Genomic DNA, 23250 nt, shown 5'->3' with positions numbered 1-23250 from the left:
TCAGACACACCACTTTTTGACAAACTTTTGTAGAGGTTGCCAACTAAATAAGGTTCACCAACACTGCGACCTAGTATGCCATACTTCATATTAAACCTTAAGACATGGGACAATATTTTAAAACTTAGAAAAAGAGAATTCCATAACATCATTGCATATACTCCTTTTTTCTGTAGAAAATTAAAACTGTTAAATTGAAGGTGTTGTGCGCCCAAAAAACAAGAGGATGGCCATATGGGTCCCACATCATGACACTATATAAGAAGAGAGGAGGATGGAGGTAGCGGACTCACTTACGACTGGTATGAGAAGATGCTCATCTCCATCAGATTTTCTGGTCATTATCTGGTTCTGGTCAGGTCTCAGAATGACCAAAAATCCTAATGTAACCTTAATCCATGTTTCAAACAGTTCCTTCATTGAGGAACTATTTGAAACATGGATTTAGGTTGCATTGATTGTGGAGTAAGGTTACATAGCCTACTGCTTTTGTCATTTGTCTTGTACCAATAGCTTCAAACTATATCATGTCAATCTCACAGACTGTCTGTTAAGGTTTGCATTCATAGCTCCAGCTGCAAAATGTGTGGTTACATTTCCCCAGCCCCATCCCTCAGTTCACCAAACAATGTGGCAGGATCAGGCTGTTGAAATGACAAGATTGTACCTATTTTTATTCATGTGTATGTTCTCTGTGTGACTTTATTTGGGGGTATAGGCAATCATAATGACTAGTACTCAATTTTTTACAGACTATAATCCGTTTGTTTGATAATAAGCGAAATTATTTTATTCACCCCTTACCCCAATTTTTGTGTGCACTAATAAATAGGCAGTTAAGGCACTGTCATTTGAACAGCACTGCACACCCTAAGAAAACTAGAGTCCTGGAACAACAATGAAAAATATGGCTAGCCCTAGGATTTTATTCTTAACGCTGTAGTAAATATAATTATGTTCCATTATGTCTTTATGCAATTAAATAGTAGCCTAGAAAAATCTTATTTATTCTTGGATTTTTAAAAATCTCAAAACAGAATGTCCCACTGGACACACGCTGGTTGAATCAAAGTTGTTTCCATGTCATTTCAATAAAATAACATTGAACCAACGTGGAATAGACATTGAATTGACGTCTGTGCCCACAGGGGTGGTCTAAGATTTTTCCTCTCCATGTTTTCCTTCAGGTTGATCTCGGCCAGGTTCGTCCATGGACAGGTTACATGATGCCATTGTGACCCGTGCTTGACTTGGAGCTGAATACCGGCACCTAAAATGTTCTACTGCTTGAGCTCCTGTTCCTCTTAGAGAATATTAGCTCAAAAGTATTGTGGAGCTTCTGCACCTAAATATAGAGAGTACCGACACCCAAAATGAGTTCCAGCACCTATTTCAGTCCAAGTGTAACACTGATTGTGGCTAATTTTGCAGATAGCAGAGCCAGAATGGCTTGATCTCTGTCAATTCTCTCCCACTAGCGTTGGTTTGTAGAGTGACTAGAGAGAGAGAGGGGGTAGGGAGAGTTGTTTAGTGTTTCATTCCTGCAGTGTTTTGACCCTTGACCTCACTGTTGTGTTCTGTTGCCTTGCATTCCAAAGTGACTCACTGGGCAAAAATTGGTTGAATCAACATTGTTAACACGTCATTTCACCCCCCCCCCCCTGTGATGACGTTGAATCAAAGTGGGAAACTGATTGGATTTGCAAAAAAATCAGCGTACGGGCATTTAAAAAAAAAATCACCCAACTTTTAACCTACAGGACAGCCAATGACGTTTCACGTTAGTTGAAAGCTCAACCGAATGTAAATCAAAACTAGACGTTGCATTAGCTTATGTGCTAACATGCATCTATAGGTACAGTGCGAGATATTTGAATGCAGCACCTATATTTTTTCTCAAAACAATTAAAGGAGAAGAGGATTGCAGATGATTTTGAGCATTAGCATTACATATGCAAAAAATAAGTTCATAGTTTCCTTGTTTTTTCTTATCAATACCAGTGTGGTCAATCTTAGGGACGTCCATGAGGGCGATGACAAGTTTCAAGTTGAAAGACCACTGAGGAGTGGATTTACAGTGTTTTAAATTGAAATGTAAAATCTGATTTGTCAATATCTCAGCCATCTTGTGATCAATCCCTTTATTAGTAAATTCCAAATGTGTTTTTTATTCGATTTATGTATATTTTGCACATGTGCTAATATGCATCAACTGGTATAGTGTGGCCAACTTTGAATGCAAACTCTTTAGGGACTATTGTAATGAGTCCAAAAAACAGATTTGGAGTGAATCTGACATTTAGTCCATGAGAATAATATTATTTATGATTATTTTAAGTATTAGCGTTACATAGTCAAAAAAGTGAATTGTTAATAGTTTCCTTATTTTTTAAGATATCAATGCCAAACTTAACACGGTTCATCATGATAATGGTTTTGATGACCTTAAAACGTTACAAGTAGATAAGCCATTGTGGAGTGGATTTACAAAGGATTTAAATGGACGCGTAAAAATCTGATTTCCTGATGACTCCGCCATCTCTTAACCAATCCCTTTGCTTTTCTCCAACTTCGTTATGGTTTCCACATGGCCATATTTCCATGATACAGTGCTTGTTTACGGAAAAACGACGGGAGACAGAGTCGACTACCTGTGCTAATTAGTGTGAACGGAAGACACCCCAAACGTGATGTCACTGAAAAATACTGTCGGTTGCAACTATTAAAACCGGTTAAAGTGTATATTTTGCATTTGTGAAATTATTGTTGATGTGTTATGAAAGTAGAGTGCTTTAAGTTTTTAGAACCTTACCGCAATTGAGAATTGATTCACGTTTAGATGGAGTATTTGGCTGTTTTGGCTGACAGCCAATTCGCCTCTTAACAACAGAACTTGTAAGATCCTTGGATAATAAGGAGTAACGTTAGGCTTCTTAAATCCATTATTGGGCTATGCCAAATGGGGTGACGGATATGAGGGTTTAAGCAAAGATATTTATAACTAACCCAAGACAGTTAGTCACCCGTGTTGGTTTAAATGGGAGCAAATGAAGCATAGTTGTCAGAATTGTATTGCATTGTATTTGCATATTTCCGTTTCATCGTTTACAAGGAGTGCACACGCGCACTTCACAGAGAAGGGTTTCCCTAGTGGTAATATGCAAATACATGCTAGAACACACCAATCGTTTTTCGCTAGTTCGTGCATGGCTCTGCCCACCTCCTTGCTTGTTCTGACAACTATGCTTAATTTGCTCCCATTTAAACCAACACTGATTACGAACAATCTGTTACGAACAGAGTCCACTAAGTTTTGTAGATGTGACCCTTTGACTTTTTTTTTGTAACAGATTGTAGTTTTGTGAACAGAAAACTGTATAGCACTAACCCTTGTTTTATCTGGGTTAAGCAAATGTCTGTATAACTAACCCAAGATAGACAACAGCCTATTTTTTCGATGCGAGCAAATGAATCATAGTGGGCAAGGAGGTAGGCAGAGCCAAGCACGAGCAAGCGAGATCCTATTTGCGCGTTCTAGCATGTATTTGCATATTTCGTTAGGGAAGCCTAGTCTGTGAAGTGCTCCTGTGCAATAACTCAATTCGCTTGTGCACTCCTTCTAGACAATGCCATTTAAAAAAAAACTTTGTCAAAGGGTAAAGTCTACAAAACGTAGTCCACTCTGTTCGTTGCATATTCTAGTTTTGGGAATAGAAAACTGTATTGAGATCAAATGTTTCATCGATGAGAACATTTGCAGAATGTCGGCCAAAATCCATCTGGCGCCATCTTCTCCAATGCAGGCCACTGGGCTTCCTCTCATCACCATATTTGGTGGTGAGTGGAAACGCCAACTGGATGCTTCAGATTTACAGTGAAACATCTGGCTCATTGTTCTATCTTCGGTTTCAGTGAGACTTCTTCATTCAATATGTCGGTCAGCAAACAAATGTTTAGTCTGCATGCCGCCACCTACTGTGCTGGAGTGTGTTAAGTGAGACTGTTTATAACAGCACCACCTGTAGGCCAATCTGTGACATTATTTTTTACCAAATTACTCTGTGCCAGTTACTTTGTGCCAATTTAGAAAAAGTTACACATTTATGCTTGAGTTATTCGACATGTCAAGAAAAATAAAATAAAAGAATACAGGAGAGATAAGCAATAGCTTCGCCGTGAACCACTATTAATACAACAATATGGTTTAGTATGCGACGCTAGCTAAGCTCATGCGCAGAAACACGTCATCAGGTCTAACGGTCCATCGATATAAAGTCATTTTTGACGAAAATTAAAACGTGTCAGTTTGAGGTTGGAATTATAACACAATCAGCTACTAAAGTTGTGCCTTCAGAAATCGAGAAAATTAACAATTTAAGGAAGAATCGTCCACTTCCCAAACCCCAGTCTGGTCCGTTGAGTCCACGGAGTGAGTCTTGGGAAGTATCGCGATGTTGGGCCCTCTAGGTTAGAAACTGTGGTAGTAGCTTCAAGACGAGAGGCGCCCCCCGTATGTGTTTATTAGCTAGCTAGCGTCTTACTAGCATTTAGGCGCGTTACCGTGCACTAGCGTAGAACAACAATAGTTTATATAGCTAAATGAATTAGCTCAACAAGAGGCGTGCCTACCGAGCACCAGACGAGCGAGAGAACTAGCAACTACGTGGTGGGAAGGCTAGCGAAACGGAGAGAAACAGTTCAGCTAACGTTAGCTTGCTAGTTCGGGGTTTCTTGATCCACCGACCGTATTTAGCTTGCTAAAAAGCTAGGCTGCTGCTGGAGGCGCAACCGATAACTGCTAGCTACTAGAGGGGAGGAAATGAAGGACAAACAGAAGAGAAAGAAGGAACGCACGTGGGCTGAGGCGGCTCGCATGGTAATACTATCTTTAGTTGTAATATAGTAGCTAGCTAATGTACTGACGGAAGAGGAACACTCAGCAACCAAACGCATATTAGTCGGAGCCTGGGCTGTCTGGTTGGCACTGCACGTTAGCTAGCAGGGAGTGCTCGGTTAATCTCCTAAATTAATTTAGCTAAATCGCCAGCATGTTAATTAACAGTGAAATTAGTAAATGCACTGAGCCCCTGATAACGAAATACTCTTATTATTCAAATGATTAACGTTTCTCATTCTAAGTGTGGTTGTAGCTAGAGTCGTGTATTTAGATGGCTCTGGTTGTATCTAAGCTAACGCTCATTGTTGACAGGAGCATAGCTAACATACGGGTACGTCTGCCTTCCAGTTTGACCCTTTGTTTGCTAGCTAGCGAGTTAGCATAACCCACTGTATTGGTAAATTAGCCAGACTACCAGTGGTGCCACCATTCACTGAACATGTAAACAAATAACTATTTCAGAGTTATCCACTCAAGCTAACGTTAATTACACTATCTGCTCATATTTTAACACATTTAGACAGGTCCCTCTGGTTATGGTCAGAGCAAGGGTCAGGGGAATACCACCCCAAGCCTTAGCTAATGTTATCTAGGTGGTAGCTAGCTACAACCATTCAAAGTTGGATACAGTTGTCTTTATGTAGCTATCATAATGGTTATTGGATAGCTAAGCTGGTGTATGCATGTAAAGTTTTTATTTAGCCATATTGATAAATAAGACAGCTAAGAAGTTTATTGTAGGCTTCCAGCTAACGTTACTACCCAATGGTATACAAATCATGTCTGTGTTCTTGTGTAATGCAAGTCCTCTTGGCTTTCTTCAATGACCATTGCAACATTTTATTGTAATTCAGTTTTCCATTATGGTTTTTTTCCGCAACAAGACAGACACCCTATTCTCTATGCTTTGTAGAGTGGTCTAAATATACAGGTCTACTATATGAGGTAGATTAAATTATGTATATTGTATCAGAGAGTACTTGGATTAAAATTGTGTGTAAAAGGGATATACTATTGGGAATGTCATGAGGTTGCCAGTCAGAGCTGTGTCTTGATGTTGAGTAGGATAATCAGGCACCTACATCGTGTAGTTATGCAGAACCCTTACACATAGTGCCCATTTACTGCTGTAAACGGTCTGCATTCGGCAACAGTCCATTAATTTAAATGGTAAGCAGACCCCTCTTCTGCGACTCAACTGCCAGATGAGGCTGTGTTGCATAGCAGTATCATTGGTGTTTCTTGAGGATTTAGAACTGGATGCAGTTAATGACACATTTTATTCAGTACACATAGCTATAAAGCCTACCATGTTTTATATTGTGCATGCATACTGCAGATGCATTATACCTCAACTTCGGCTAATTTCTCCTTTCTAATATGGGTGTGGAAGTTACTTAAATCTTAGGGTGGGGCTCTATTCTGTTGCCAGACCCTACTTTTTTGTTCCCTGCCTATCAGCATCCTTGCACACCACGGCAGCGCTACATAGCTCAGTGCCATTTTTGGTTTTCACTGTGTGGGGAATGCATGTATTTATAACCGAAGCCCATATGTCACTGCAGATCCTTGTGGTGCGAATGTTTTGGCTAGGCTAGCTTTTGGGGAGCCTAAACAATATTCATAGGCTGAGGTGAGTCCAGTGTGTTCCGAAACTTGTGCTAGGCCATGCTAGCTACTCATTATTCTCTGGGGCATACAGGAATAACAGATCGATTTAGTGATAAGAGATGTAAACAAAAATACAGACTTTCAAGCGTGTTCTGAGAACCGCCAGTGAGAAACACGCATACCTAGTTTGCACGCTCACGCATTCAGATAAATGGGGATGGGCCGGTGTGAAATTGTATCTTCAACGAGATAGAGGAACACGCTTCGACTGCACCCACACCACCATATGGAACAAATCCATTTAGGGTTGCATAACACCACATACAAAAAAGGAGAACCTTCAAGACACTTTTCATACTATTACCAACAATGTCATGTTGCCTAGACAACCATAAGCACAGTCTGTGTAGGCTAGATTATCATTTTCATATAGGCCTATCTTCAGTAAGTCAAAATAATCTATCTGCCTTGGCATTAAATCAGGAGTTTGGTAGTGGTGTGTGATGGGTTTTCTCCATGCATGACTGAGCAGGTTCTTTTCTCCACAGATTGCAGAGAACCCTGATAGGTCTAACTTATCCACCATCTGGCCTTTTGAGTTCCTCAGAGACTGTTTTCGGTTTCCTTTTTCTGCAGGGACAAGGACAACATAATTGTTACATTGAATGCCACATGTCTTGGTATTCTGTAATCAACGCCTCACCGAATCATGGTGCATACTGTTGCTCTATTGTGATGTGCATCTTTAGTGTGTGCTTGGAGTCGGCTTTGTCTGCTGGTCTCCCTGACCAAAATACCCTTTCCTCTTCTTCCAATTTCCTGCACGCGTGTCCTTGGGTTAATTTGAAGGAGCGCTCTACTACCCAGTCTGTATTATGTGTTATTCCTTCTTATGTATCCTGTCATGACGACACACTGAGAGGCTCTGGATTGATCGCACAACCTCAAGCACCTATCTCTGGTCTTATTAATGGAAATTAATCAATAATTCACTGTATTTTTAAGGGAGTGGAGGTGGCACTTAAAACCACAAATGCTGCTAGGCTATGTAGTGATGTCACTTTATTAGAATTAGTGGTGTAGTGGAGGATAAACATGGTTTACACCTTTTTATTTTGCATGTGTGTTTACCCACCTTTTGCGTAAAAATGCTTTGAAAGTATAGTGAGCATTACTTACACCACAGCTGGCAATCAGCATTTATCCACTTATTTTTTTATCACTTATTTAAATTGTTATAGTATGTTTATATGAATTGGTTCTCCTAGAGGGATAGGCCTAGTTGTGGGTGTATTGTGTGTTGTGCTATTTCACTGTCTTAGTGGATATTAAAGCAACATGCTTTCTGCTGACGAAGCTTGAGTGGTTAACTCAGGCGTTTTGAAACATTTTAATAAATGGACGCTAGTTTAATACACTGCCTTTTGTGAGTCTTCCATTCATAAGGTATGGAATTCACATTTTGTTGCCTTTTTTCACCAGATATTTCTGAAGCTGCTGTATTCACTTACTGGATGTATGGTATAGTTGTAGGTATAGCTTAAATTGTATCTGTATGGGCTATAACATGTTCATGACTGACCTGTAATTTTTCCAGGTTCTAGAGAACTTCTCTGATGCCCCCATGACGCCCAAGCAGATCCTGCATGTTATTCAGACCAAGGGGCTCAAGGAAATGAGGTAAACAACAACCACCACACACACATTTAATGGAAGGGTGATATTCTGGAATTTAAGCCCTTGTTCTACCACTTACCAGAGTCAGATGAACTGCCATTTTATGTCTCTGCGGGCAGTATGAAGGAAGTTAGCATTGGCTTGCAAAACTACTGCTAACTTGTGTTAGCGCAATGACTGGAAGTCTGCAGGTACAATAGCATTGCTACAGTAGCATACTGCTCGCAGAGACATACAAATGGTATCCACAATTTCATCTGATTCTGGGTAAGTACGGTTGAAGTCGGAAGTTTATATACACTTGGGTTGGAGTCATTAAAACTTGTTTTTCAACCACTCCACAAATTTCTTGTTAACAAACTATAGTTTCGGCAAGTGGGTTAGGACATCTACTTTGTGCATGACAAGGGATTTTTCCAACAATTGTTTACAGACAGATTATTTCACTTATAATTCACTGTATCTCAATTCCAGTGGGTCAGAAGTTTACATACACTAAGTTGACTGTGGCTTTAAACAGCTTGGAAAATTATGTTGTGGATTTAGAAGCTTCTGATAGGCTAATTGACATAATTTGAGTCAATTGGAGGTGTACCTGTGGATGAATTTCAAGGCCTACCTTCAAACTCAGTGTCTCTTTGCTTGACATCATTGGAAAATCAAAAGAAATCAGCCAAGAGCTGATCTCCACAAGTGTAGTTCATTCTTGGGAGCAATTTCCAAACGCATGAAGGTACCACGTTCATCTGTACAAACAATAGTACGCAAGTATAAACACCATGGGACCACGCAGCCGTCATACAGCTCAGGAAGGAGACGCGTTCTGTCTCCTCGAGATGAACATATTTTGGTGTGAAAAGTGCAAATCAATCCCAGAACAACAGCAAAGGACCTTGTGAAGATGCTGGAGGAAACAGGTACAAAATATCTATATCCACAGTAAAACGAGTCCTATATCGACACAACCTGAAAGGCCACTCAGCAAGGAAGAAGCCACTGCTCCAAAACCGCCATTAAAAAAAGCCAGACTACGGTTTGCAACTGCACATGGGGACAAAGATCATACTTTTTGGAGAAATGCCCTCTGGTCTGATGAAACAAAAATAGAACTGTTTGCCCATAATGACCATATTATGTTTGGAGGAAAAAGGGGCATGCTTGCAAGCCGAAGAACACCATCTCAACCATGAAGCACGGGGGTGGCAGTATCATGTTTTGGGGGTGCTTTGCTGCAGGAGGGACTGGTGCACTTCACAAAATAGATGGCATCATGAGGGAGGAAAATTTTGTGGATATATTGAAGCAACATCTCAAGACATCAGTCAGGAAGTTAAAGCGTGGGTCTTCCAAATGGGCCTTCCGAATGGACAATGACCCCAAGCATACTTCCAAAGTTGTGACAAAATGGTCTAAGGACAACAAAGACAAGATATTGGAACGGCCATCATAATGCCCTGAACTCAATCCCATAGGAAATTTGTGGGCAGAACTGAAAAATCGAATGAGCAAGGAGGCCTACAAACCTGACTCAGTGACACCAGCTGTGTCAGGGGGAATGGGCCAAAATTCACCCAACTTATTGTGGGAAGCTTGTGGAAGGCTGCCTGAAACGTTTGACCCAAGTTAAACAATTTAAAGGCAATGCTACCAAATACTAATTGAGTGTATGTAAACTTCTGACCCACTGAGAATGTGATGAAAGAAATACAAGTTGAAATAAATCATTCTCTCTACTATTATTCTGATTTCAGATTCTTAAAATAAAGTGGTGATCCTAACTGACCCAAGACAGGGAATTTTTACTAGGGATAAAGGTCAGGAATTGAAACACTTCAGCCAAATACATTTAAACTCAGTTTATGTAAACTTCCAACTTCAACTGTAGAACAAGGGCTTAAATGCCAGAATCTCCCATTATACCTTTAAAGCCCATCTTTATGGTAATGTATACCAGCAACAAAACCAAGAATGGAATTGCTCATGTTTTATGTAAAATAAGTCAATATGTTACGAGAATATCCATGAGAAAGGAATGTTTCAACTTTGACTCACATTTTTCACAATTCTTCCATGATCTCTACCTGGCCTGATCCACAATATGCTCAACAAAAACAGAAGGTAAGATGGCACAAGAACAAAGGGACAATATTTCCATTTTATGTTTAGCTGTCTCTTTGCATACCATAGGTATTGTTCTGCTTCTCACAGTCATCTTCTCCCCACTCTTTCTCCATCACCCCACCCTGTCTCTCTCTCTCTCTGTCCACCAGTGGCACAGCCCCTCTGGCCTGTCTGGTGACCATGCTGCATTCCCAGGTGAGGGGGGACAGAGTAAAAAACAGCATCTTCTTTAAGCTTCCTGGCAGGATGAGTCTGTTTACCTTGAAGGTATGGAACCAGCCCAATCCACACACCCTTATCTCAAACACGCACGTACCTCTAATCCCTACCCCTAATAAACCTCATACAAACCCATATCTGGAATACACACACATGCATGTTTGTGATAGCAATCTCTCTTCTGACTGTCCCTCTGCAGAAGAACGCTCTGCAGTGGACCAAGAGTTCGAAGGAGGCGGAGACAGCCGAAGCCAGCACACTGGCTACTGCTAACACAGCAACAGCAGGGCCAACGGAAGGTGCGGAGCAAGAGAGCTGTGACTCCATGGAAACAGTTGCAGCCAGTGGAGAGAACGATGGTGTGTGGTTGTGCTCACCACATACTTTCATCAGTGATCATTTCGTGGAGAGTAAATGCCCTTTTTATTTGGTGTTTACTTCCACTGTATATTAACATTGTTGAAGTTTACATTACTCTCCGCCTATCTTATCACCCTCCTTTTTACAGTTTATCCACCGTTTGTTTATTCCACTACATCACTGGTCTTTATTAAGCACACACATCTAACACATCACTATTAAATCTCTCTGACTGCCCTGTTCAAAGGCACTTTGAAAACAACACAGGAATATGTGTCGTGATAAAGGTGGAAAGAGCATGCCTATGATAGAATAAATTGAAGTGTTTTTAAACAACTGCAAACCAGAGACATTTTTTCTTATTTTTAGGATGTGATTGTTGCTGTGGTTACGGGTGCACATGAAACTGCCAACCCATGGCATAAATCTTTATTTTTTTTAAGAAACATTTTATTTGGGTGAGCTCCTGTTTATCTGAGTACATGGCTGAAAAGTGCTAGATGATAAACCCCACCAATTGTGATAACGGAAACCAAAACATGTGCAGTGTGAAAAACCTTATTGTCAGTGTTAGTGGTCCATGGAGCATTTATCGACTAAACCATTTGGAACCCAGTAAAGAGAACCATTTGGTGTCTGACCATAGCCCCCTCTACCCCTCACAGCGTCCATAGATGAGAGCTCGTCCAGTGCCTCATGCTCCACAGAGCCCCAGACCAGGCTGAGTAGATCTGGAGTCTCTGGACAGGTGCGCTCTGAGGCCCAGGCACAGACCCGACTAAGTCGATCCAGACAGGTACACTTTACCCCCTCAAACTGGGCTGTCTATGTGTACTGTTGCTCAATAGGGATATTATAGGTGGTTGTGTATAGTGTGTGTAGGTTGAGTCGAAAGAGGTTTTTATGAGTACTACATGCATAGGAAATGATTGCAGATCGCCTTTGTCTGGCTTAGTGATAACCTTAGCATTCTATTACCTCTCACCATGTCCGTTTCTATTTCGCTGCAGTCGAGCAGACAGAGGAAGAAGGCTGTGATGATGCCGCGAGTGGTCCTCACTCCACTCAAGGTCAATGGTGAACACGTCCCATCAGGTGAGCACTTCTCTCTGCTAACCCCTTTGCTACCCTAACCTCATCTCGCTATGCCCACACACAACCTCTTCCTGGGCAAAAAAATGTTGCGGAATTTGTGGCATTACACACACAGACACCTCTGAGTCATATTCCTACAGTGGGCTTGGACCATTTCTCACCCAGCATGGGCCTCTACTGCTTTGACAGTCTTTTTATTTATGTGTTGCCTATTTACTTTTGCAGCAGCATTCTTAGACTGTAACCTCTACAAGTTTCTCAGTAAGCTCTGGGTAACAAAAACATGAGTGGCCTAAAAAACAGTTTTAGTGCTTCTATGGGAAGAAAGTGTAGGAATGGCTAGTGTTCCTGCAGGTGTCGTGTTGACTGAAATGTGACCTGTGTGCAGTTTTGACTGTGCTCCTCGTGCACCCAGAGTCTTTCTCATTCTGAGGATCCCCTGAAACCCTCCCCTCTTGTGGCTGATTGTCTGTCAGTCTCTGCGTGCAGAATAACCCTCCTAGCCACTCATTGTCTGAGTACAACTTCTGTCCTCCCTGCTTCTTTTTGTGTGCACCTGGAAATTCCAGTCTCATATCAGCCCTTCCCTCCCGCCTTACATTTAGCTGCCCAGTAAACCCAATTGCTATCTATGAGGTGGGGGAGCTCTTTCTGAGATTTCTGCTCCACCCTACCCCCCACTCTCCTCTCTCTGTGTTAATGTGGGACTGGGTAACTGCTCCCTTTGCTTTGTCTGTATTGCTCACCTGTCCCAATCCCCCCCCACCCCGTGCTATGGGCTCTGCTGCCTCCCCTTTTGGCTTGTCTGCCTGACCTGCCCACCCCCGCCTTCCCGCTCGTAAGTCCCCCTCAACCACGTGACCGGAGTGTCTCACCAGGCTCCCCCTCCCCCCACCTCTCCCCCTCAGGAGCAGCGGGGAGGCGCAGGGAAGACTCTAGGGGGGGTCCAGGCCCCACGCTTCGTGCCCGCCCCGAGCTGGCTAGCTGGAAACGCCCCCAGCACTTCAAGAGCTTGCGTGGCTACCACTCAGGTACAGGGGTTAGACCCGGGTATAATAAAACCCACCAACCCAACCAACCTCCCTCCAGTAAACCCTAAAACACCAACCCCTCACTCTCCCAGTTGTAACCCAGTTTATTTTCATCATTGTTCAGGACACCTTTGGCAAAGAGATATACCTGATGGAACCTGAACTGTAAACAACTTGACAAATCTGTATATCTTATGAATTTAGCTGTCACAAATGAAGAGGTCAAAGAAGATAGTACACAATCTGTAGAACTATTAGATGTATGTCTCAGTTTCTACACAGGCCAGCTGTCTACGAATAAGCGTCAAACCTGGACTTTGGGTCAATCCCAGACTGACAGGGTGATTTGGTAGCTAACCAACAGTACGCTGGTCGCTATCATTGTCAGGGTTGCATTGGTCACTAATGCTAACTGAACAGCAGTGCATTGCAGGTTTCTAACTGAATGCCAGGGTCGGCTAGCTATCCCAACACTGGCTACCCGGCCAGGACATACTTAACCGCTCACTGACTGATAGCTGTTGTGATTGTGTTGGCTGCTAAACTAAACGCCTGAATGACTGTGTTGATGGATCTTAACTGGAGTTGTTGGCTTGCAATGGAACGGCCATGCTGTGCTTGCTGTTAGTTGAATGAATGAGTTTTAAACCATATCCATTGGATAGCATTAGCCACTTGCGGGCCTGTGGTTGTGTATGCCTGCAGGGCCCATGAAGAGGAGCCGAGGCGGGGTGGAGGTGGACTTTGAAACGCCCGGCTCTATCCTGGTCAACACCAACATCAGGGCTCTCATCAACATGCGCACCTTCTCTGCCTTCCCAGCCCACTCCCAACAGCAACTCCTGCAGCTCCTCCCCGAGGTTGACCGTCAGGTGAGGGAGCTTGTTCATAATTTATAATCCTAGTCATCATTTACAGTTGAAGTCGGAAGTTTACATACACCTTAGCCAAATTACATTTAAACTCCAGATTTTCACAATTCCTGACATTTAATCCTAGTAAAAATTCCCTGTTTTTAGGTCAATTAGGATCACCACTTTATGTTAAGAATGTGAAATGTCAGAATAATAGTAGTGATTTATTTCAACTTTTATTTCTTTCATCACATTCTCAGTGGGTCAGAATTTTACATACACACTTAATATTTAGTAGCATTGCCTTTTAAATTGTTTAACTTGGGTCAAATGTTTCGGGTAGCCTTCCACAAGCTTCCCACAACAAGTTAGGTGAATTTTGGCCCATTCCTCCTGACACAGCTGGTGTAACTGAGTCAGGTTTGTAGGCCTCCTTGCTTGCACATGCCTTTTCAGTTCTGCCCACAAATTTTTGTCCTTAAGCCATTTTGCCACAACTTTGGAAGTATGCTTGGGGTCATTGTCTATTTGGAAGACCCATTTGCAACCAAGCTCTAACTTCCTGACTGATCCACATAATTTTCCTCCCTCATGATGCCATCTATTTTGAAGTGCACCAGTCCCTCCTGCAGCAAAGCACCACAACATGATGCTGCTCGCCCCTTGCTGGTTGGGATGGTGTTCTTCGGCTTGCAATCACCCCCCTTTTTCCTCCAAACATAACAATGGTCATTATGGCCAAACAGTTCTATTTCATCAGACCAGAGGACATTTCTCCAAAAAGTACGATCTTTGTCCCCATGTGCAGTTGCAAACCGTAGTCTGGCTTTTTTATGGCGGTTTTGGAGCAGTGGCTTCTTCCTTGCTGAGCGGCCTTTCAGGTTATATCAATATAGGACTCGTTTTTACTGTGGATGTAGATACTTTTGTACCTGTTTCCTCCAGCATCTTCACAAGGTCTTTTGCTGCTGTTCTGGGGTTGATTTGCACTTTTCACACCAAAGTACGTTCATCTCGAGGAGACAGAACGCGTCTCCTTCCTGAGCTGTATGACGGCTGCGTGGTCCCATGGTGTTTATACTTGCGTACTATTGTTTGTACAGATGAACGTGGTACCTTCAGGCGTTTGGAAATTGCTCCCAAGGATGAACCAGACTTGTTGAGGTCTACAATTTTTTTTCCGAGGACTTGCCTGATTTCTTTTGCTTTTCCCATGATGTCAAGCAAAGAGGTACTGAGTTTGAAGGTAGGCCTTGAACTACATCCACAGGTACACCTCCAATTGACTCATATTATGTCAATTAACCTATCAGAAGCTTCTAAAGCCATGACATTTTCTAGAATTTTCCAAACTGTTTAAAGGCACAGTCAACTGAGTGTTGACTGTGATACAGTGAATTATAAGTGAAATAATCTCTGTAAACATTACTTGTGTCATGCACAAAGTAGATGTCCTAACTGACTTGCCAATACTATACTTTGTTAACAAGAAATTTGTGGAGTGGTTGAAAAATAAGTTTCAATGACTCCAGTCTAAGTGTATGTAAACTTCCTACTTACACAGATTCCCGGACCCAGGTTAAACCTTTCCCTGGACTAAAAAGATTTATCAATGGAGATTCTCCATTGGAGTGTGCCTTTTTAGTCCAGCCCATAATGTGTCATCATTTCTGTGCCATATTGTCTGTGAATGTAACCCAGTATGTCCTGTCTTCCTTCTCCAGGTTGGACCTGATGGTCTGGCTCGCCTCAGTAACTCGGCTCTCAACAATGAATTCTTCACTCACGCCTCCCAGAGCTGGAAGGAAAGGCTTGCTGAGGGTTAGTACCTACTTACTTAATTATATACTATGGTTGGTATAAATCAAATCAAATCAAATCAAATCAAATTTTATTTGTCACATACACATGGTTAGCAGATGTTAATGCGAGTGTAGCGAAATGCTTGTGCTTCTAGTTCCGACAATGCAGTAATAACGAGCAAGTAATCTAACTAACAATTCCAAAAAAAAAACTACTGTCTTATACACAGTGTAAGGGGATAAAGAATATGTACATAAGGATATATGAATGAGTGATGGTACAGAGCAGCATAGGCAAGATACAGTAGATGATATCGAGTACAGTATATACATATGAGATAAGTATGTAAACCAAGTGGCATAGTTAAAGTGGCTAGTGATACATGTATTACATAAGGATGCAGTCGATGATATAGAGTACAGTATCAACGTATGCATATGAGATGAACAATGTAGGGTAAGTAACATTATATAAGGTAGCATTGTTTAAAGTGGCTAGTGATATATTTACATAATTTCCCATCAATTCCCATGATTAAAGTGGCTGGAGTAGAGTCAGTGTCATTGACAGTGTGTTGGCAGTAGCCACTCAATGTTAGTGGTGGCTGTTTAACAGTCTGATGGCCTTGAGATAGAAGCTGTTTTTCAGTCTCTCGGTCCCAGCTTTGATGCACCTGTACTGACCTCGCCTTCTGGATGACAGCGGGGTGAACAGGCAGTGGCTCGGGTGGTTGATGTCCTTGATGATCTTTATGGCCTTCCTGTAGCATCGGGTGGTGTAGGTGTCCTGGAGGGCAGGTAGTTTGCCCCCGGTGATGCGTTGTGCAGACCTCACTACCCTCTGGAGAGCCTTACGGTTGAGGGCGGTGCAGTTGCCATACCAGGCGGTGATACAGCCCGCCAGGATGCTCTCGATTGTGCATCTGTAGAAGTTTGTGAGTGCTTTTGGTGACAAGCCGAATTTCTTCAGCCTCCTGAGGTTGAAGAGGCGCTGCTGCGCCTTCCTCACGATGCTGTCTGTGTGAGTGGACCAATTCAGTTTGTCTGTGATGTGTATGCCGAGGAACTTAAAACTTGCTACCCTCTCCACTACTGTTCCATCGATGTGGATGGGGGTGTTCCCTCTGCTGTTTCCTGAAGTCCACAATCATCTCCTTAGTTTTGTTGACGTTGAGTGTGAGGTTATTTTCCTGACACCACACTCCGAGGGCCCTCACCTCCTCCCTGTAGGCCGTCTCGTCGTTGTTGGTAATCAAGCCTACCACTGTTGTGTCGTCCGCAAACTTGATGATTGAGTTGGAGGCGTGCATGGCCACGCAGTCGTGGGTGAACAGGGAGTACAGGAGGGGGCTCAGAACGCACCCTTGTGGGGCCCCAGTGTTGAGGATCAGCGGGGAGGAGATGTTGTTGCCTACCCTCACCACCTGGGGGCGGCCCGTCAGGAAGTCCAGTACCCAGTTGCACAGGGCGGGGTCGAGACCCAGGGTCTCGAGCTTGATGACGAGCTTGGAGGGTACTATGGTGTTGAATGCCGAGCTGTAGTCGATGAACAGCATTCTCACATAGGTATTCCTCTTGTCCAGATGGGTTAGGGCAGTGTGCAGTGTGGTTGAGATTGCATCGTCTGTGGACCTATTTGGGCGGTAAGCAAATTGGAGTGGGTCAAGGGTGTCAGGTAGGGTGGAGGTGATATGGTCCTTGACTAGTCTCTCAAAGCACTTCATGATGACGGATGTGAGTGCTACGGGGCGGTAGTCGTTTAGCTCAGTTACCTTAGCTTTCTTGGGAACAGGAACAATGGTGGCCCTCTTGAAGCATGTGGGAACAGCAGACTGGTATAGGGATTGGTTGAATATGTCCGTAAACACACCGGCCAGCTGGTCTGCGCATGCTCTGAGGGCGCGGCTGGGGATGCCGTCTGGGCCTGCAGCCTTGCGAGGGTTAACACGTTTAAATGTCTTACTCACTTCGGCTGCAGTGAAGGAGAGACCGCATGATTCCGTTGCAGGCCGTGTCAGTGGCACTGTATTGTCCTCAAAGCGGGCAAAAAGTTATTTAGTCTGCCTGGGAGCAAGACATCCTGGTCCGAGACTGGGCTGGGTTTCTTCCTGTAGTCCGTGATTGACTGTAGACCCTGCCACATACCTCTTGTGTCTGAGCCGTTGAATTGAGATTCTACTTTGTCTCTGTACTGGCGCTTAGCTTGTTTGATAGCCTTGCGGAGGGAATAGCTGCACTGTTTGTATTCAGTCATGTTACCAGACACCTTGCCCTGATTAAAAGCAGTGGTTCGTGCCTTCAGTTTCACACAAATGCTGCCATCAATCCACGGTTTCTGGTTAGGGAATGTTTTAATCGTTGCTATGGGAACGACATCTTCAACGCACGTTCTAATGAACTCGCACACCGAATAAGCGTATTCGTCAATGTTGTTGTCTGACGCAATACGAAACATCTCCCAATCCACGTGATGGAAGCCCACTGATAACGCGTGACTAGCTACACAGGTGGGGAACTCTTTCCTTTCAGGAGTTAATTCGCTAGCAATTTATTTTACTCGACAGAAATTGCCAGGTATTTTTCTAGAAATAACAGGGTGTACAATAACCCATGAATTACTGTCTCTTGGGTATTCAGTATCAGAAAGTACCCATTGATGCTATCACATAGCTTCCTACTAAATACCATGCAAATACCAGGGGAAACAGAATCAGTCAATACATGAAGTTATTATATATATATATATATATATATAAAACTATAGCCAGTTTTCTATATGTTCATCTAATATTGTTTGACCTGCTCAGGGGAGTTCACCCATGAGATGCAGGTGCGATTCCGCCAGGAGATGGAGAAAGAGAAGAAAGTGGAGGCATGGAAGGAGAAGTTCTTTGAGGAGTACCACGGTCAAAAGTAAGTCTTCTGAACATCCACAGCCACAACATCGGCTGTTATTTTTTTAAGCTGCCTTTTATTCCTTGGACCATTTGCAAATTGACTTGATTATTTCCACTGTATAACAGTGTATATACTCTTTATACTAATGTTCTTTTGCTGCAGGTCTGGCCTGACCCGAGAAGAGTCTCTGAAGTTGACAATGAGCGAAGCGGCCGATGCTGCCACCAGCGTTCTGGACAGCAAGGTGGCCTTGGTGGCGGCGGGAACGCCCAAGCGCCGCAATGTGGGCAGGCGGAGGCGTGATGGCAGGATGAGACGGCGAACGCGGGCAGACTTGAGACGCAGGGCGCAACGCACCCTCTGTAAGACCAACTCCCCTACCCTGCAGTCCTCCAAGCAGCTGGAAGGCACGCTCACTTTAGATGCAGCTTCTGTTGCCTCTGTCCCCTTGCCCGTCCCAGAGGCCACCACGGTGCAGGGAGGAGAGGTGGTGTTACAGGCCGACTGTGAACTGGAGGATCCGGCCCAGTGTGCCTCCCTAGAGCCCGTGCCCTGCCCTTCCCCCGTGCCTGTGCTCCCGCCTGTGACCATGCCTGTGCCCACCCCGACCCCCAGTCCCAGCCCTGTATCTATCAGCGCCTCCGATGAGCCTGAAGTCACCGCCCGCCTGCTCCCTGAAGAGCCTGCACCTGCCGTCGCCTCAACCTCCTCTCCCTCCTCCTCGTCTTCTTCCTCCTCCTCCTCGTCCTCCTCCCCTTCCTCATCTCCCTCCTCCAACTCAGAGAGACAAGGGGGGTTCACCGCCGGCTTGGATTCTTCCTCCTCGTCCTCTTCTTCCTCCACGGCCGCTGCCACCGCTGATCCACTGGACGACGGGGCCTCCATGGTCACCTCAGTCACGGGGGGCACAACCACCAGCAGCCGGGAGAGCAGCCCTGCAGCCAGTCCCGCCCCCATCATCGCCACCTCCGCCCAGGCCGCCAAGGAGCAGAAGAGGAGGCCAGACGAGCCCCAGGCCTTCTGCAGCTTCCCCGAAAAGAGGCCGCGAATGGAAGATCGTCAGTCCTTTCGTACCACAATCGACGGGGTTCACACGGAAAAGCCGCAGCCGACAGCAGAGGAGCCCAAGGTCCCACCTATCCGGGTATGAGGTCACCATTTGTAATTGTAACCCTTTATTGTGGCTGTAGTGGTGCAGTAGCAGGCACTCAATTTCTGACAACCTGGAATCCACAATCTGTAAAGTAAGTTTGATTATTGTGAATTGTCTCCACCAAAAATGTCAAACCACGTTGCCAAAAACCAACTTCCTTCTCTGAAGATGGTAAATCATTAGTGATGATTGACTGGGTTTCGGTGTGGGATTCTTAGCAAAGCAATGGATGCGAATGTCTGTTATATGGCCTTTGTAAAATCCATGTTTGATATGCTCTCCTTGTCTGTGTCCCTCCAGATTCAACTCTCCCGAATCAAACCGCCCTGGGTCAAAGGGCCGCCAACCTACCAGATCTGTCCCCGCATCGTGCCCCCCGGCGAGGGCTCGCGGCGCTCAGGGACGGGGGCGCGCACCCTGGCGGACATCAAAGCCCGTGCCCAGCAGGCCCGGGCCCAGCGCGAGGCCGCTGCTGCTGTTGCAGCCACTGGGGACGGACCAGGGCCGGGCGGGGGCAGGGCTGGTGCTGGGCTACAGGATCGCAGCAGTGGAAGACGAACGCGAGAGCACCCAGGACCCGTCGAGCCCGGAGGAGCAGGAGACGAGGAGGAGCAGGGATCGCCTGCGGGCTCTCATCCGCCTGGAACACAACTACAGCAGTCCAAATTAGAGCCCTCTACCCCCACCCCCAACACAGCTGCCTCATCCCCCTCCCTGTCCACCTCTTCCAACCCCTCCCTGTCCTTCTCCGAGCCCCCGCAGACCCCCACTCCATCCCCAACCACCCAGGAGGAGCGACAAGGGGAGCTGAGTGGGGAAGAGGGGACAACACCTCCACCAATCAAAGGCACCTCCAACGGACTCTCGGACAAGGCAGCGCTGCTGGAGCCTGAGTCGGTGTCCAGCCACCTCAGAGGGCGGGGCGAGGGGGATGACTGTGACAGGTCAATGACCAAAAATGGTCCCCTGGCGCCCACCTCCATCCCAGATTCTCTGCCCAGGTTCGGGGCCCAGGGAGTGGATGTGATCAGGTCCCTGGCTGGGGGAGGAGGGGGTGTCATCCAACATGGTTCCCACCACGTGGGGCCACAAGAGAACCCCCCCACCCCAGCCACAGAGGGCCACAGCCAGAGCGAAAAGCATTCGCAGCCCTCGGAGAGGGGGAGAGATACAGCCTCCGTCCCTCGTCTCCCACCTTCAGTCAGAGAGGACGAAGCAGGGCATCACAGCGATTCCACGGAGACCGCCTCCGACTGCGAGAATGAGAGCCAGGAGGAAGAGCCCCACCTGAGCATGTGGAGCCACCGCCTGCCTGCTCAGCGCAACGGCAACATCCAGCACCTCCAAAGGTTGTCTCAGCAGGCCCACGGCCAGCCTGTGATCTGCAGCCCCCCTCTACAGCAGATCCAGCAGCCGGTCATCCAGACTCACGTGTCCAACCATCATGGCCACAGCCAAACGGTCATCCAGCCCTGCTTCCCCAACGGCCTGCCCAGCCAGAGTCTCATACAGCCAGGCCAAAAGCAGCCACAGCCTGAATGCACTCCCCACCCAGACCAACAGACTCTTGCTGCGCCACACTCTCAAACCCAGAGGGGGCACAAAACGGACCCAATGGATGACTACAAAGCGTCCAGCCGGGGCTCGGCTGAGGAGAACTGTAGGCTGGGGCTGAAGCCTTCTCCCATGCACCCCACCGCTGGCTCCAAGAGGCTCCCTAGTTCGGCCCGGCCTGTGTCCACAGTGGAGGCCAACAATCCTCTGGTCACCCAGCTGCTTCAAGGCAGCCTCCCGATGGAGAAAGTCCTGCCGCAGACGCACTCGTCCAGCAAGCTAGAGATTAACCGCCTGCCAGGGGGGCCCCAGCCAGCCCCCCAGTCCCAGCTCAACTGGCAGCAACAGACCAGGTCTCCGGGCCTTCGCTTCAGGGGCCCCACAGAGGCCCATACGGGGGAGTCCCTGGTCCCTGAGTTGTCCTCTCAGAACCAGCAGAAGTCCCCTGTTGGCCGAGGAGGCTCCCCTGGAGCAAGCCGGAGCTTCGGGTCCTCTCCCCTGGGCACAGTGCCCTCCCGCATGGCCTGCCTGCTGGAGGAGGCCTCCTCTCGGGCCACAGCCATGCAGCAGTACCTGTCCCAGCAGCCAGGTGGCTCTGTGCCCCTCGGGGCCGTGCCCGTCATCACATCCCTCTCTTCATCCTCTTCCTCGAGACGGAACTCCCAAGAGTCTGCCGTTATCAGAGAGTCTCCAGAGAGGCACCACAACAACATTGCTCAGACCCGGGCCACCCCCGACCTCTGCCCCTCTGAGGTGGTCCCCACTGTCAAGATAAACTGGCACCCTTCCAAACCCCACCCCCCGCACCAACAGCAGCTCTCGCCTGCACTCAATGTGAAGAGCGAGGTTTCCTCCCGGCCCTCTTGTCAAGCTCTTGCCAAAACCTCCCCCTCTGGCCCCATGGTAGGTAGTGGGCCAGGTGTGGTGGTCACCAAAAAGGAGGCAGTGAACTCTATGGACGGTTACCTGACTGGAGGAGGTGGGGCTATGGAGGGACTGCTGAACATGGAGATGTCTTTAGCCCGCATGGCTAAGGAGGCGCAAAGCAAAGCTCAATACTCTTCCACCTCCCCCTCTTCATCTTCGATCTCCTCCCTCCCTTTCCAGCTCTACGGTAAGCTGCCCAAGCAGGGCGGGGGCAGCGGTGTGTCGGCCCCCGGCTTCAGCTACACTGCCAACGTGTCTGTGGTAGACGGCAGCGGCTTCTCGAGGAGCATCGCCGATGGTGTCCTACAGCTGCGTCAGCGCCACAGTGCCAGCCAGAGCGCCACGCTCAGCATCCAGGCGTTTGCAGACAGCGCCGCTGAGGAGGTGGCCCTCAAGTGCTCCTGCCGCCTCAAGGCCATGATCATGTGCCAGGGCTGCGGGGCCTTCTGCCACGACGACTGCATCGGCCCCTCCAAACTGTGTGTATCCTGCTTGGTGGTCAGATAGGCGCTTTCTCTGACGTTGCTACAGTGTTGGTGGTTTGGTGTGCCACCTTCAGCATACCTGCTCCATGTATAAACTGTTAACTAACCTAACACACCCAGGACTTGAGAGAAACAAGGGTGTGGGACTTAAGGCTTTGACAAGTTCCACCCTCGGAAGAGGGTGGAACACAGGCAGGGTGATGCCTTGTATTATACAATCGGTCTGTATTTTTTGTTGCTTATTTTTTCTAATGCCTTTATGATTATTATTTTGTATTATAATTATTAATGTGAATTTACTTGGCACGGTTGATTTGTAAATTGTGCCTTTTTTCTTTTCTCCAAAAAACATTTACCTCATCTTGACACCTGTCATCAGTTCAGTGTGAAAATGGTGGCTGTTTTGTTATTGTTTTTGTTTTCCTCTCTGGGGAATTTGTTCTAGTCTTTCTTGCAAATAAATATTTTTTTAAATCATTAAAGCAAGCATAAATTACATTTTTTTTTTCTAATTGCTTTCTTTTAATTTTTCCCACACAAAGTGAAGACTACTCTGCAGCTAAGCA

General features: G+C 46.0%; 1 protein-coding gene across 4 annotated transcripts; it reads left to right on the top strand.

Annotated features, from left to right (window-relative positions):
* Positions 1 to 4267: 4267 nt before the first annotated feature.
* On the top strand, positions 4268 to 23182 carry LOC112222063 (polycomb group protein ASXL1). 4 transcript variants are annotated; one of them, XM_024384631.2, is made up of 13 exons: positions 4268 to 4876; positions 8106 to 8188; positions 10301 to 10303; positions 10456 to 10573; positions 10725 to 10935; positions 11551 to 11681; positions 11896 to 11980; positions 12889 to 13011; positions 13717 to 13883; positions 15590 to 15686; positions 18475 to 18580; positions 18728 to 19709; positions 20019 to 23182. In XM_024384631.2, exons 1-13 carry the CDS (start codon positions 4820 to 4822, stop codon positions 22704 to 22706), a joined length of 4851 nt encoding a protein of 1616 aa, XP_024240399.1. In that variant the 5' UTR covers positions 4268 to 4819; the 3' UTR covers positions 22707 to 23182. The 4 variants fall into 4 exon arrangements, with proteins under 4 accessions (XP_024240399.1, XP_024240401.1, XP_024240400.1 ...); XM_024384632.2 differs by having other exon boundaries at positions 4271 to 4876; positions 10725 to 10884; XM_024384633.2 differs by lacking the exon at positions 12889 to 13011 and having other exon boundaries at positions 4269 to 4876.
* The last annotated feature ends 68 nt before the right edge of the window (positions 23183 to 23250 follow it).

The sequence above is a fragment of the Oncorhynchus tshawytscha genome, linkage group LG22 (assembly GCF_018296145.1).
Source record: "Oncorhynchus tshawytscha isolate Ot180627B linkage group LG22, Otsh_v2.0, whole genome shotgun sequence".
Lineage (NCBI taxonomy): Eukaryota > Metazoa > Chordata > Actinopteri > Salmoniformes > Salmonidae > Oncorhynchus > Oncorhynchus tshawytscha.
This window is presented reverse-complemented; position numbering and strand designations above follow the sequence as displayed.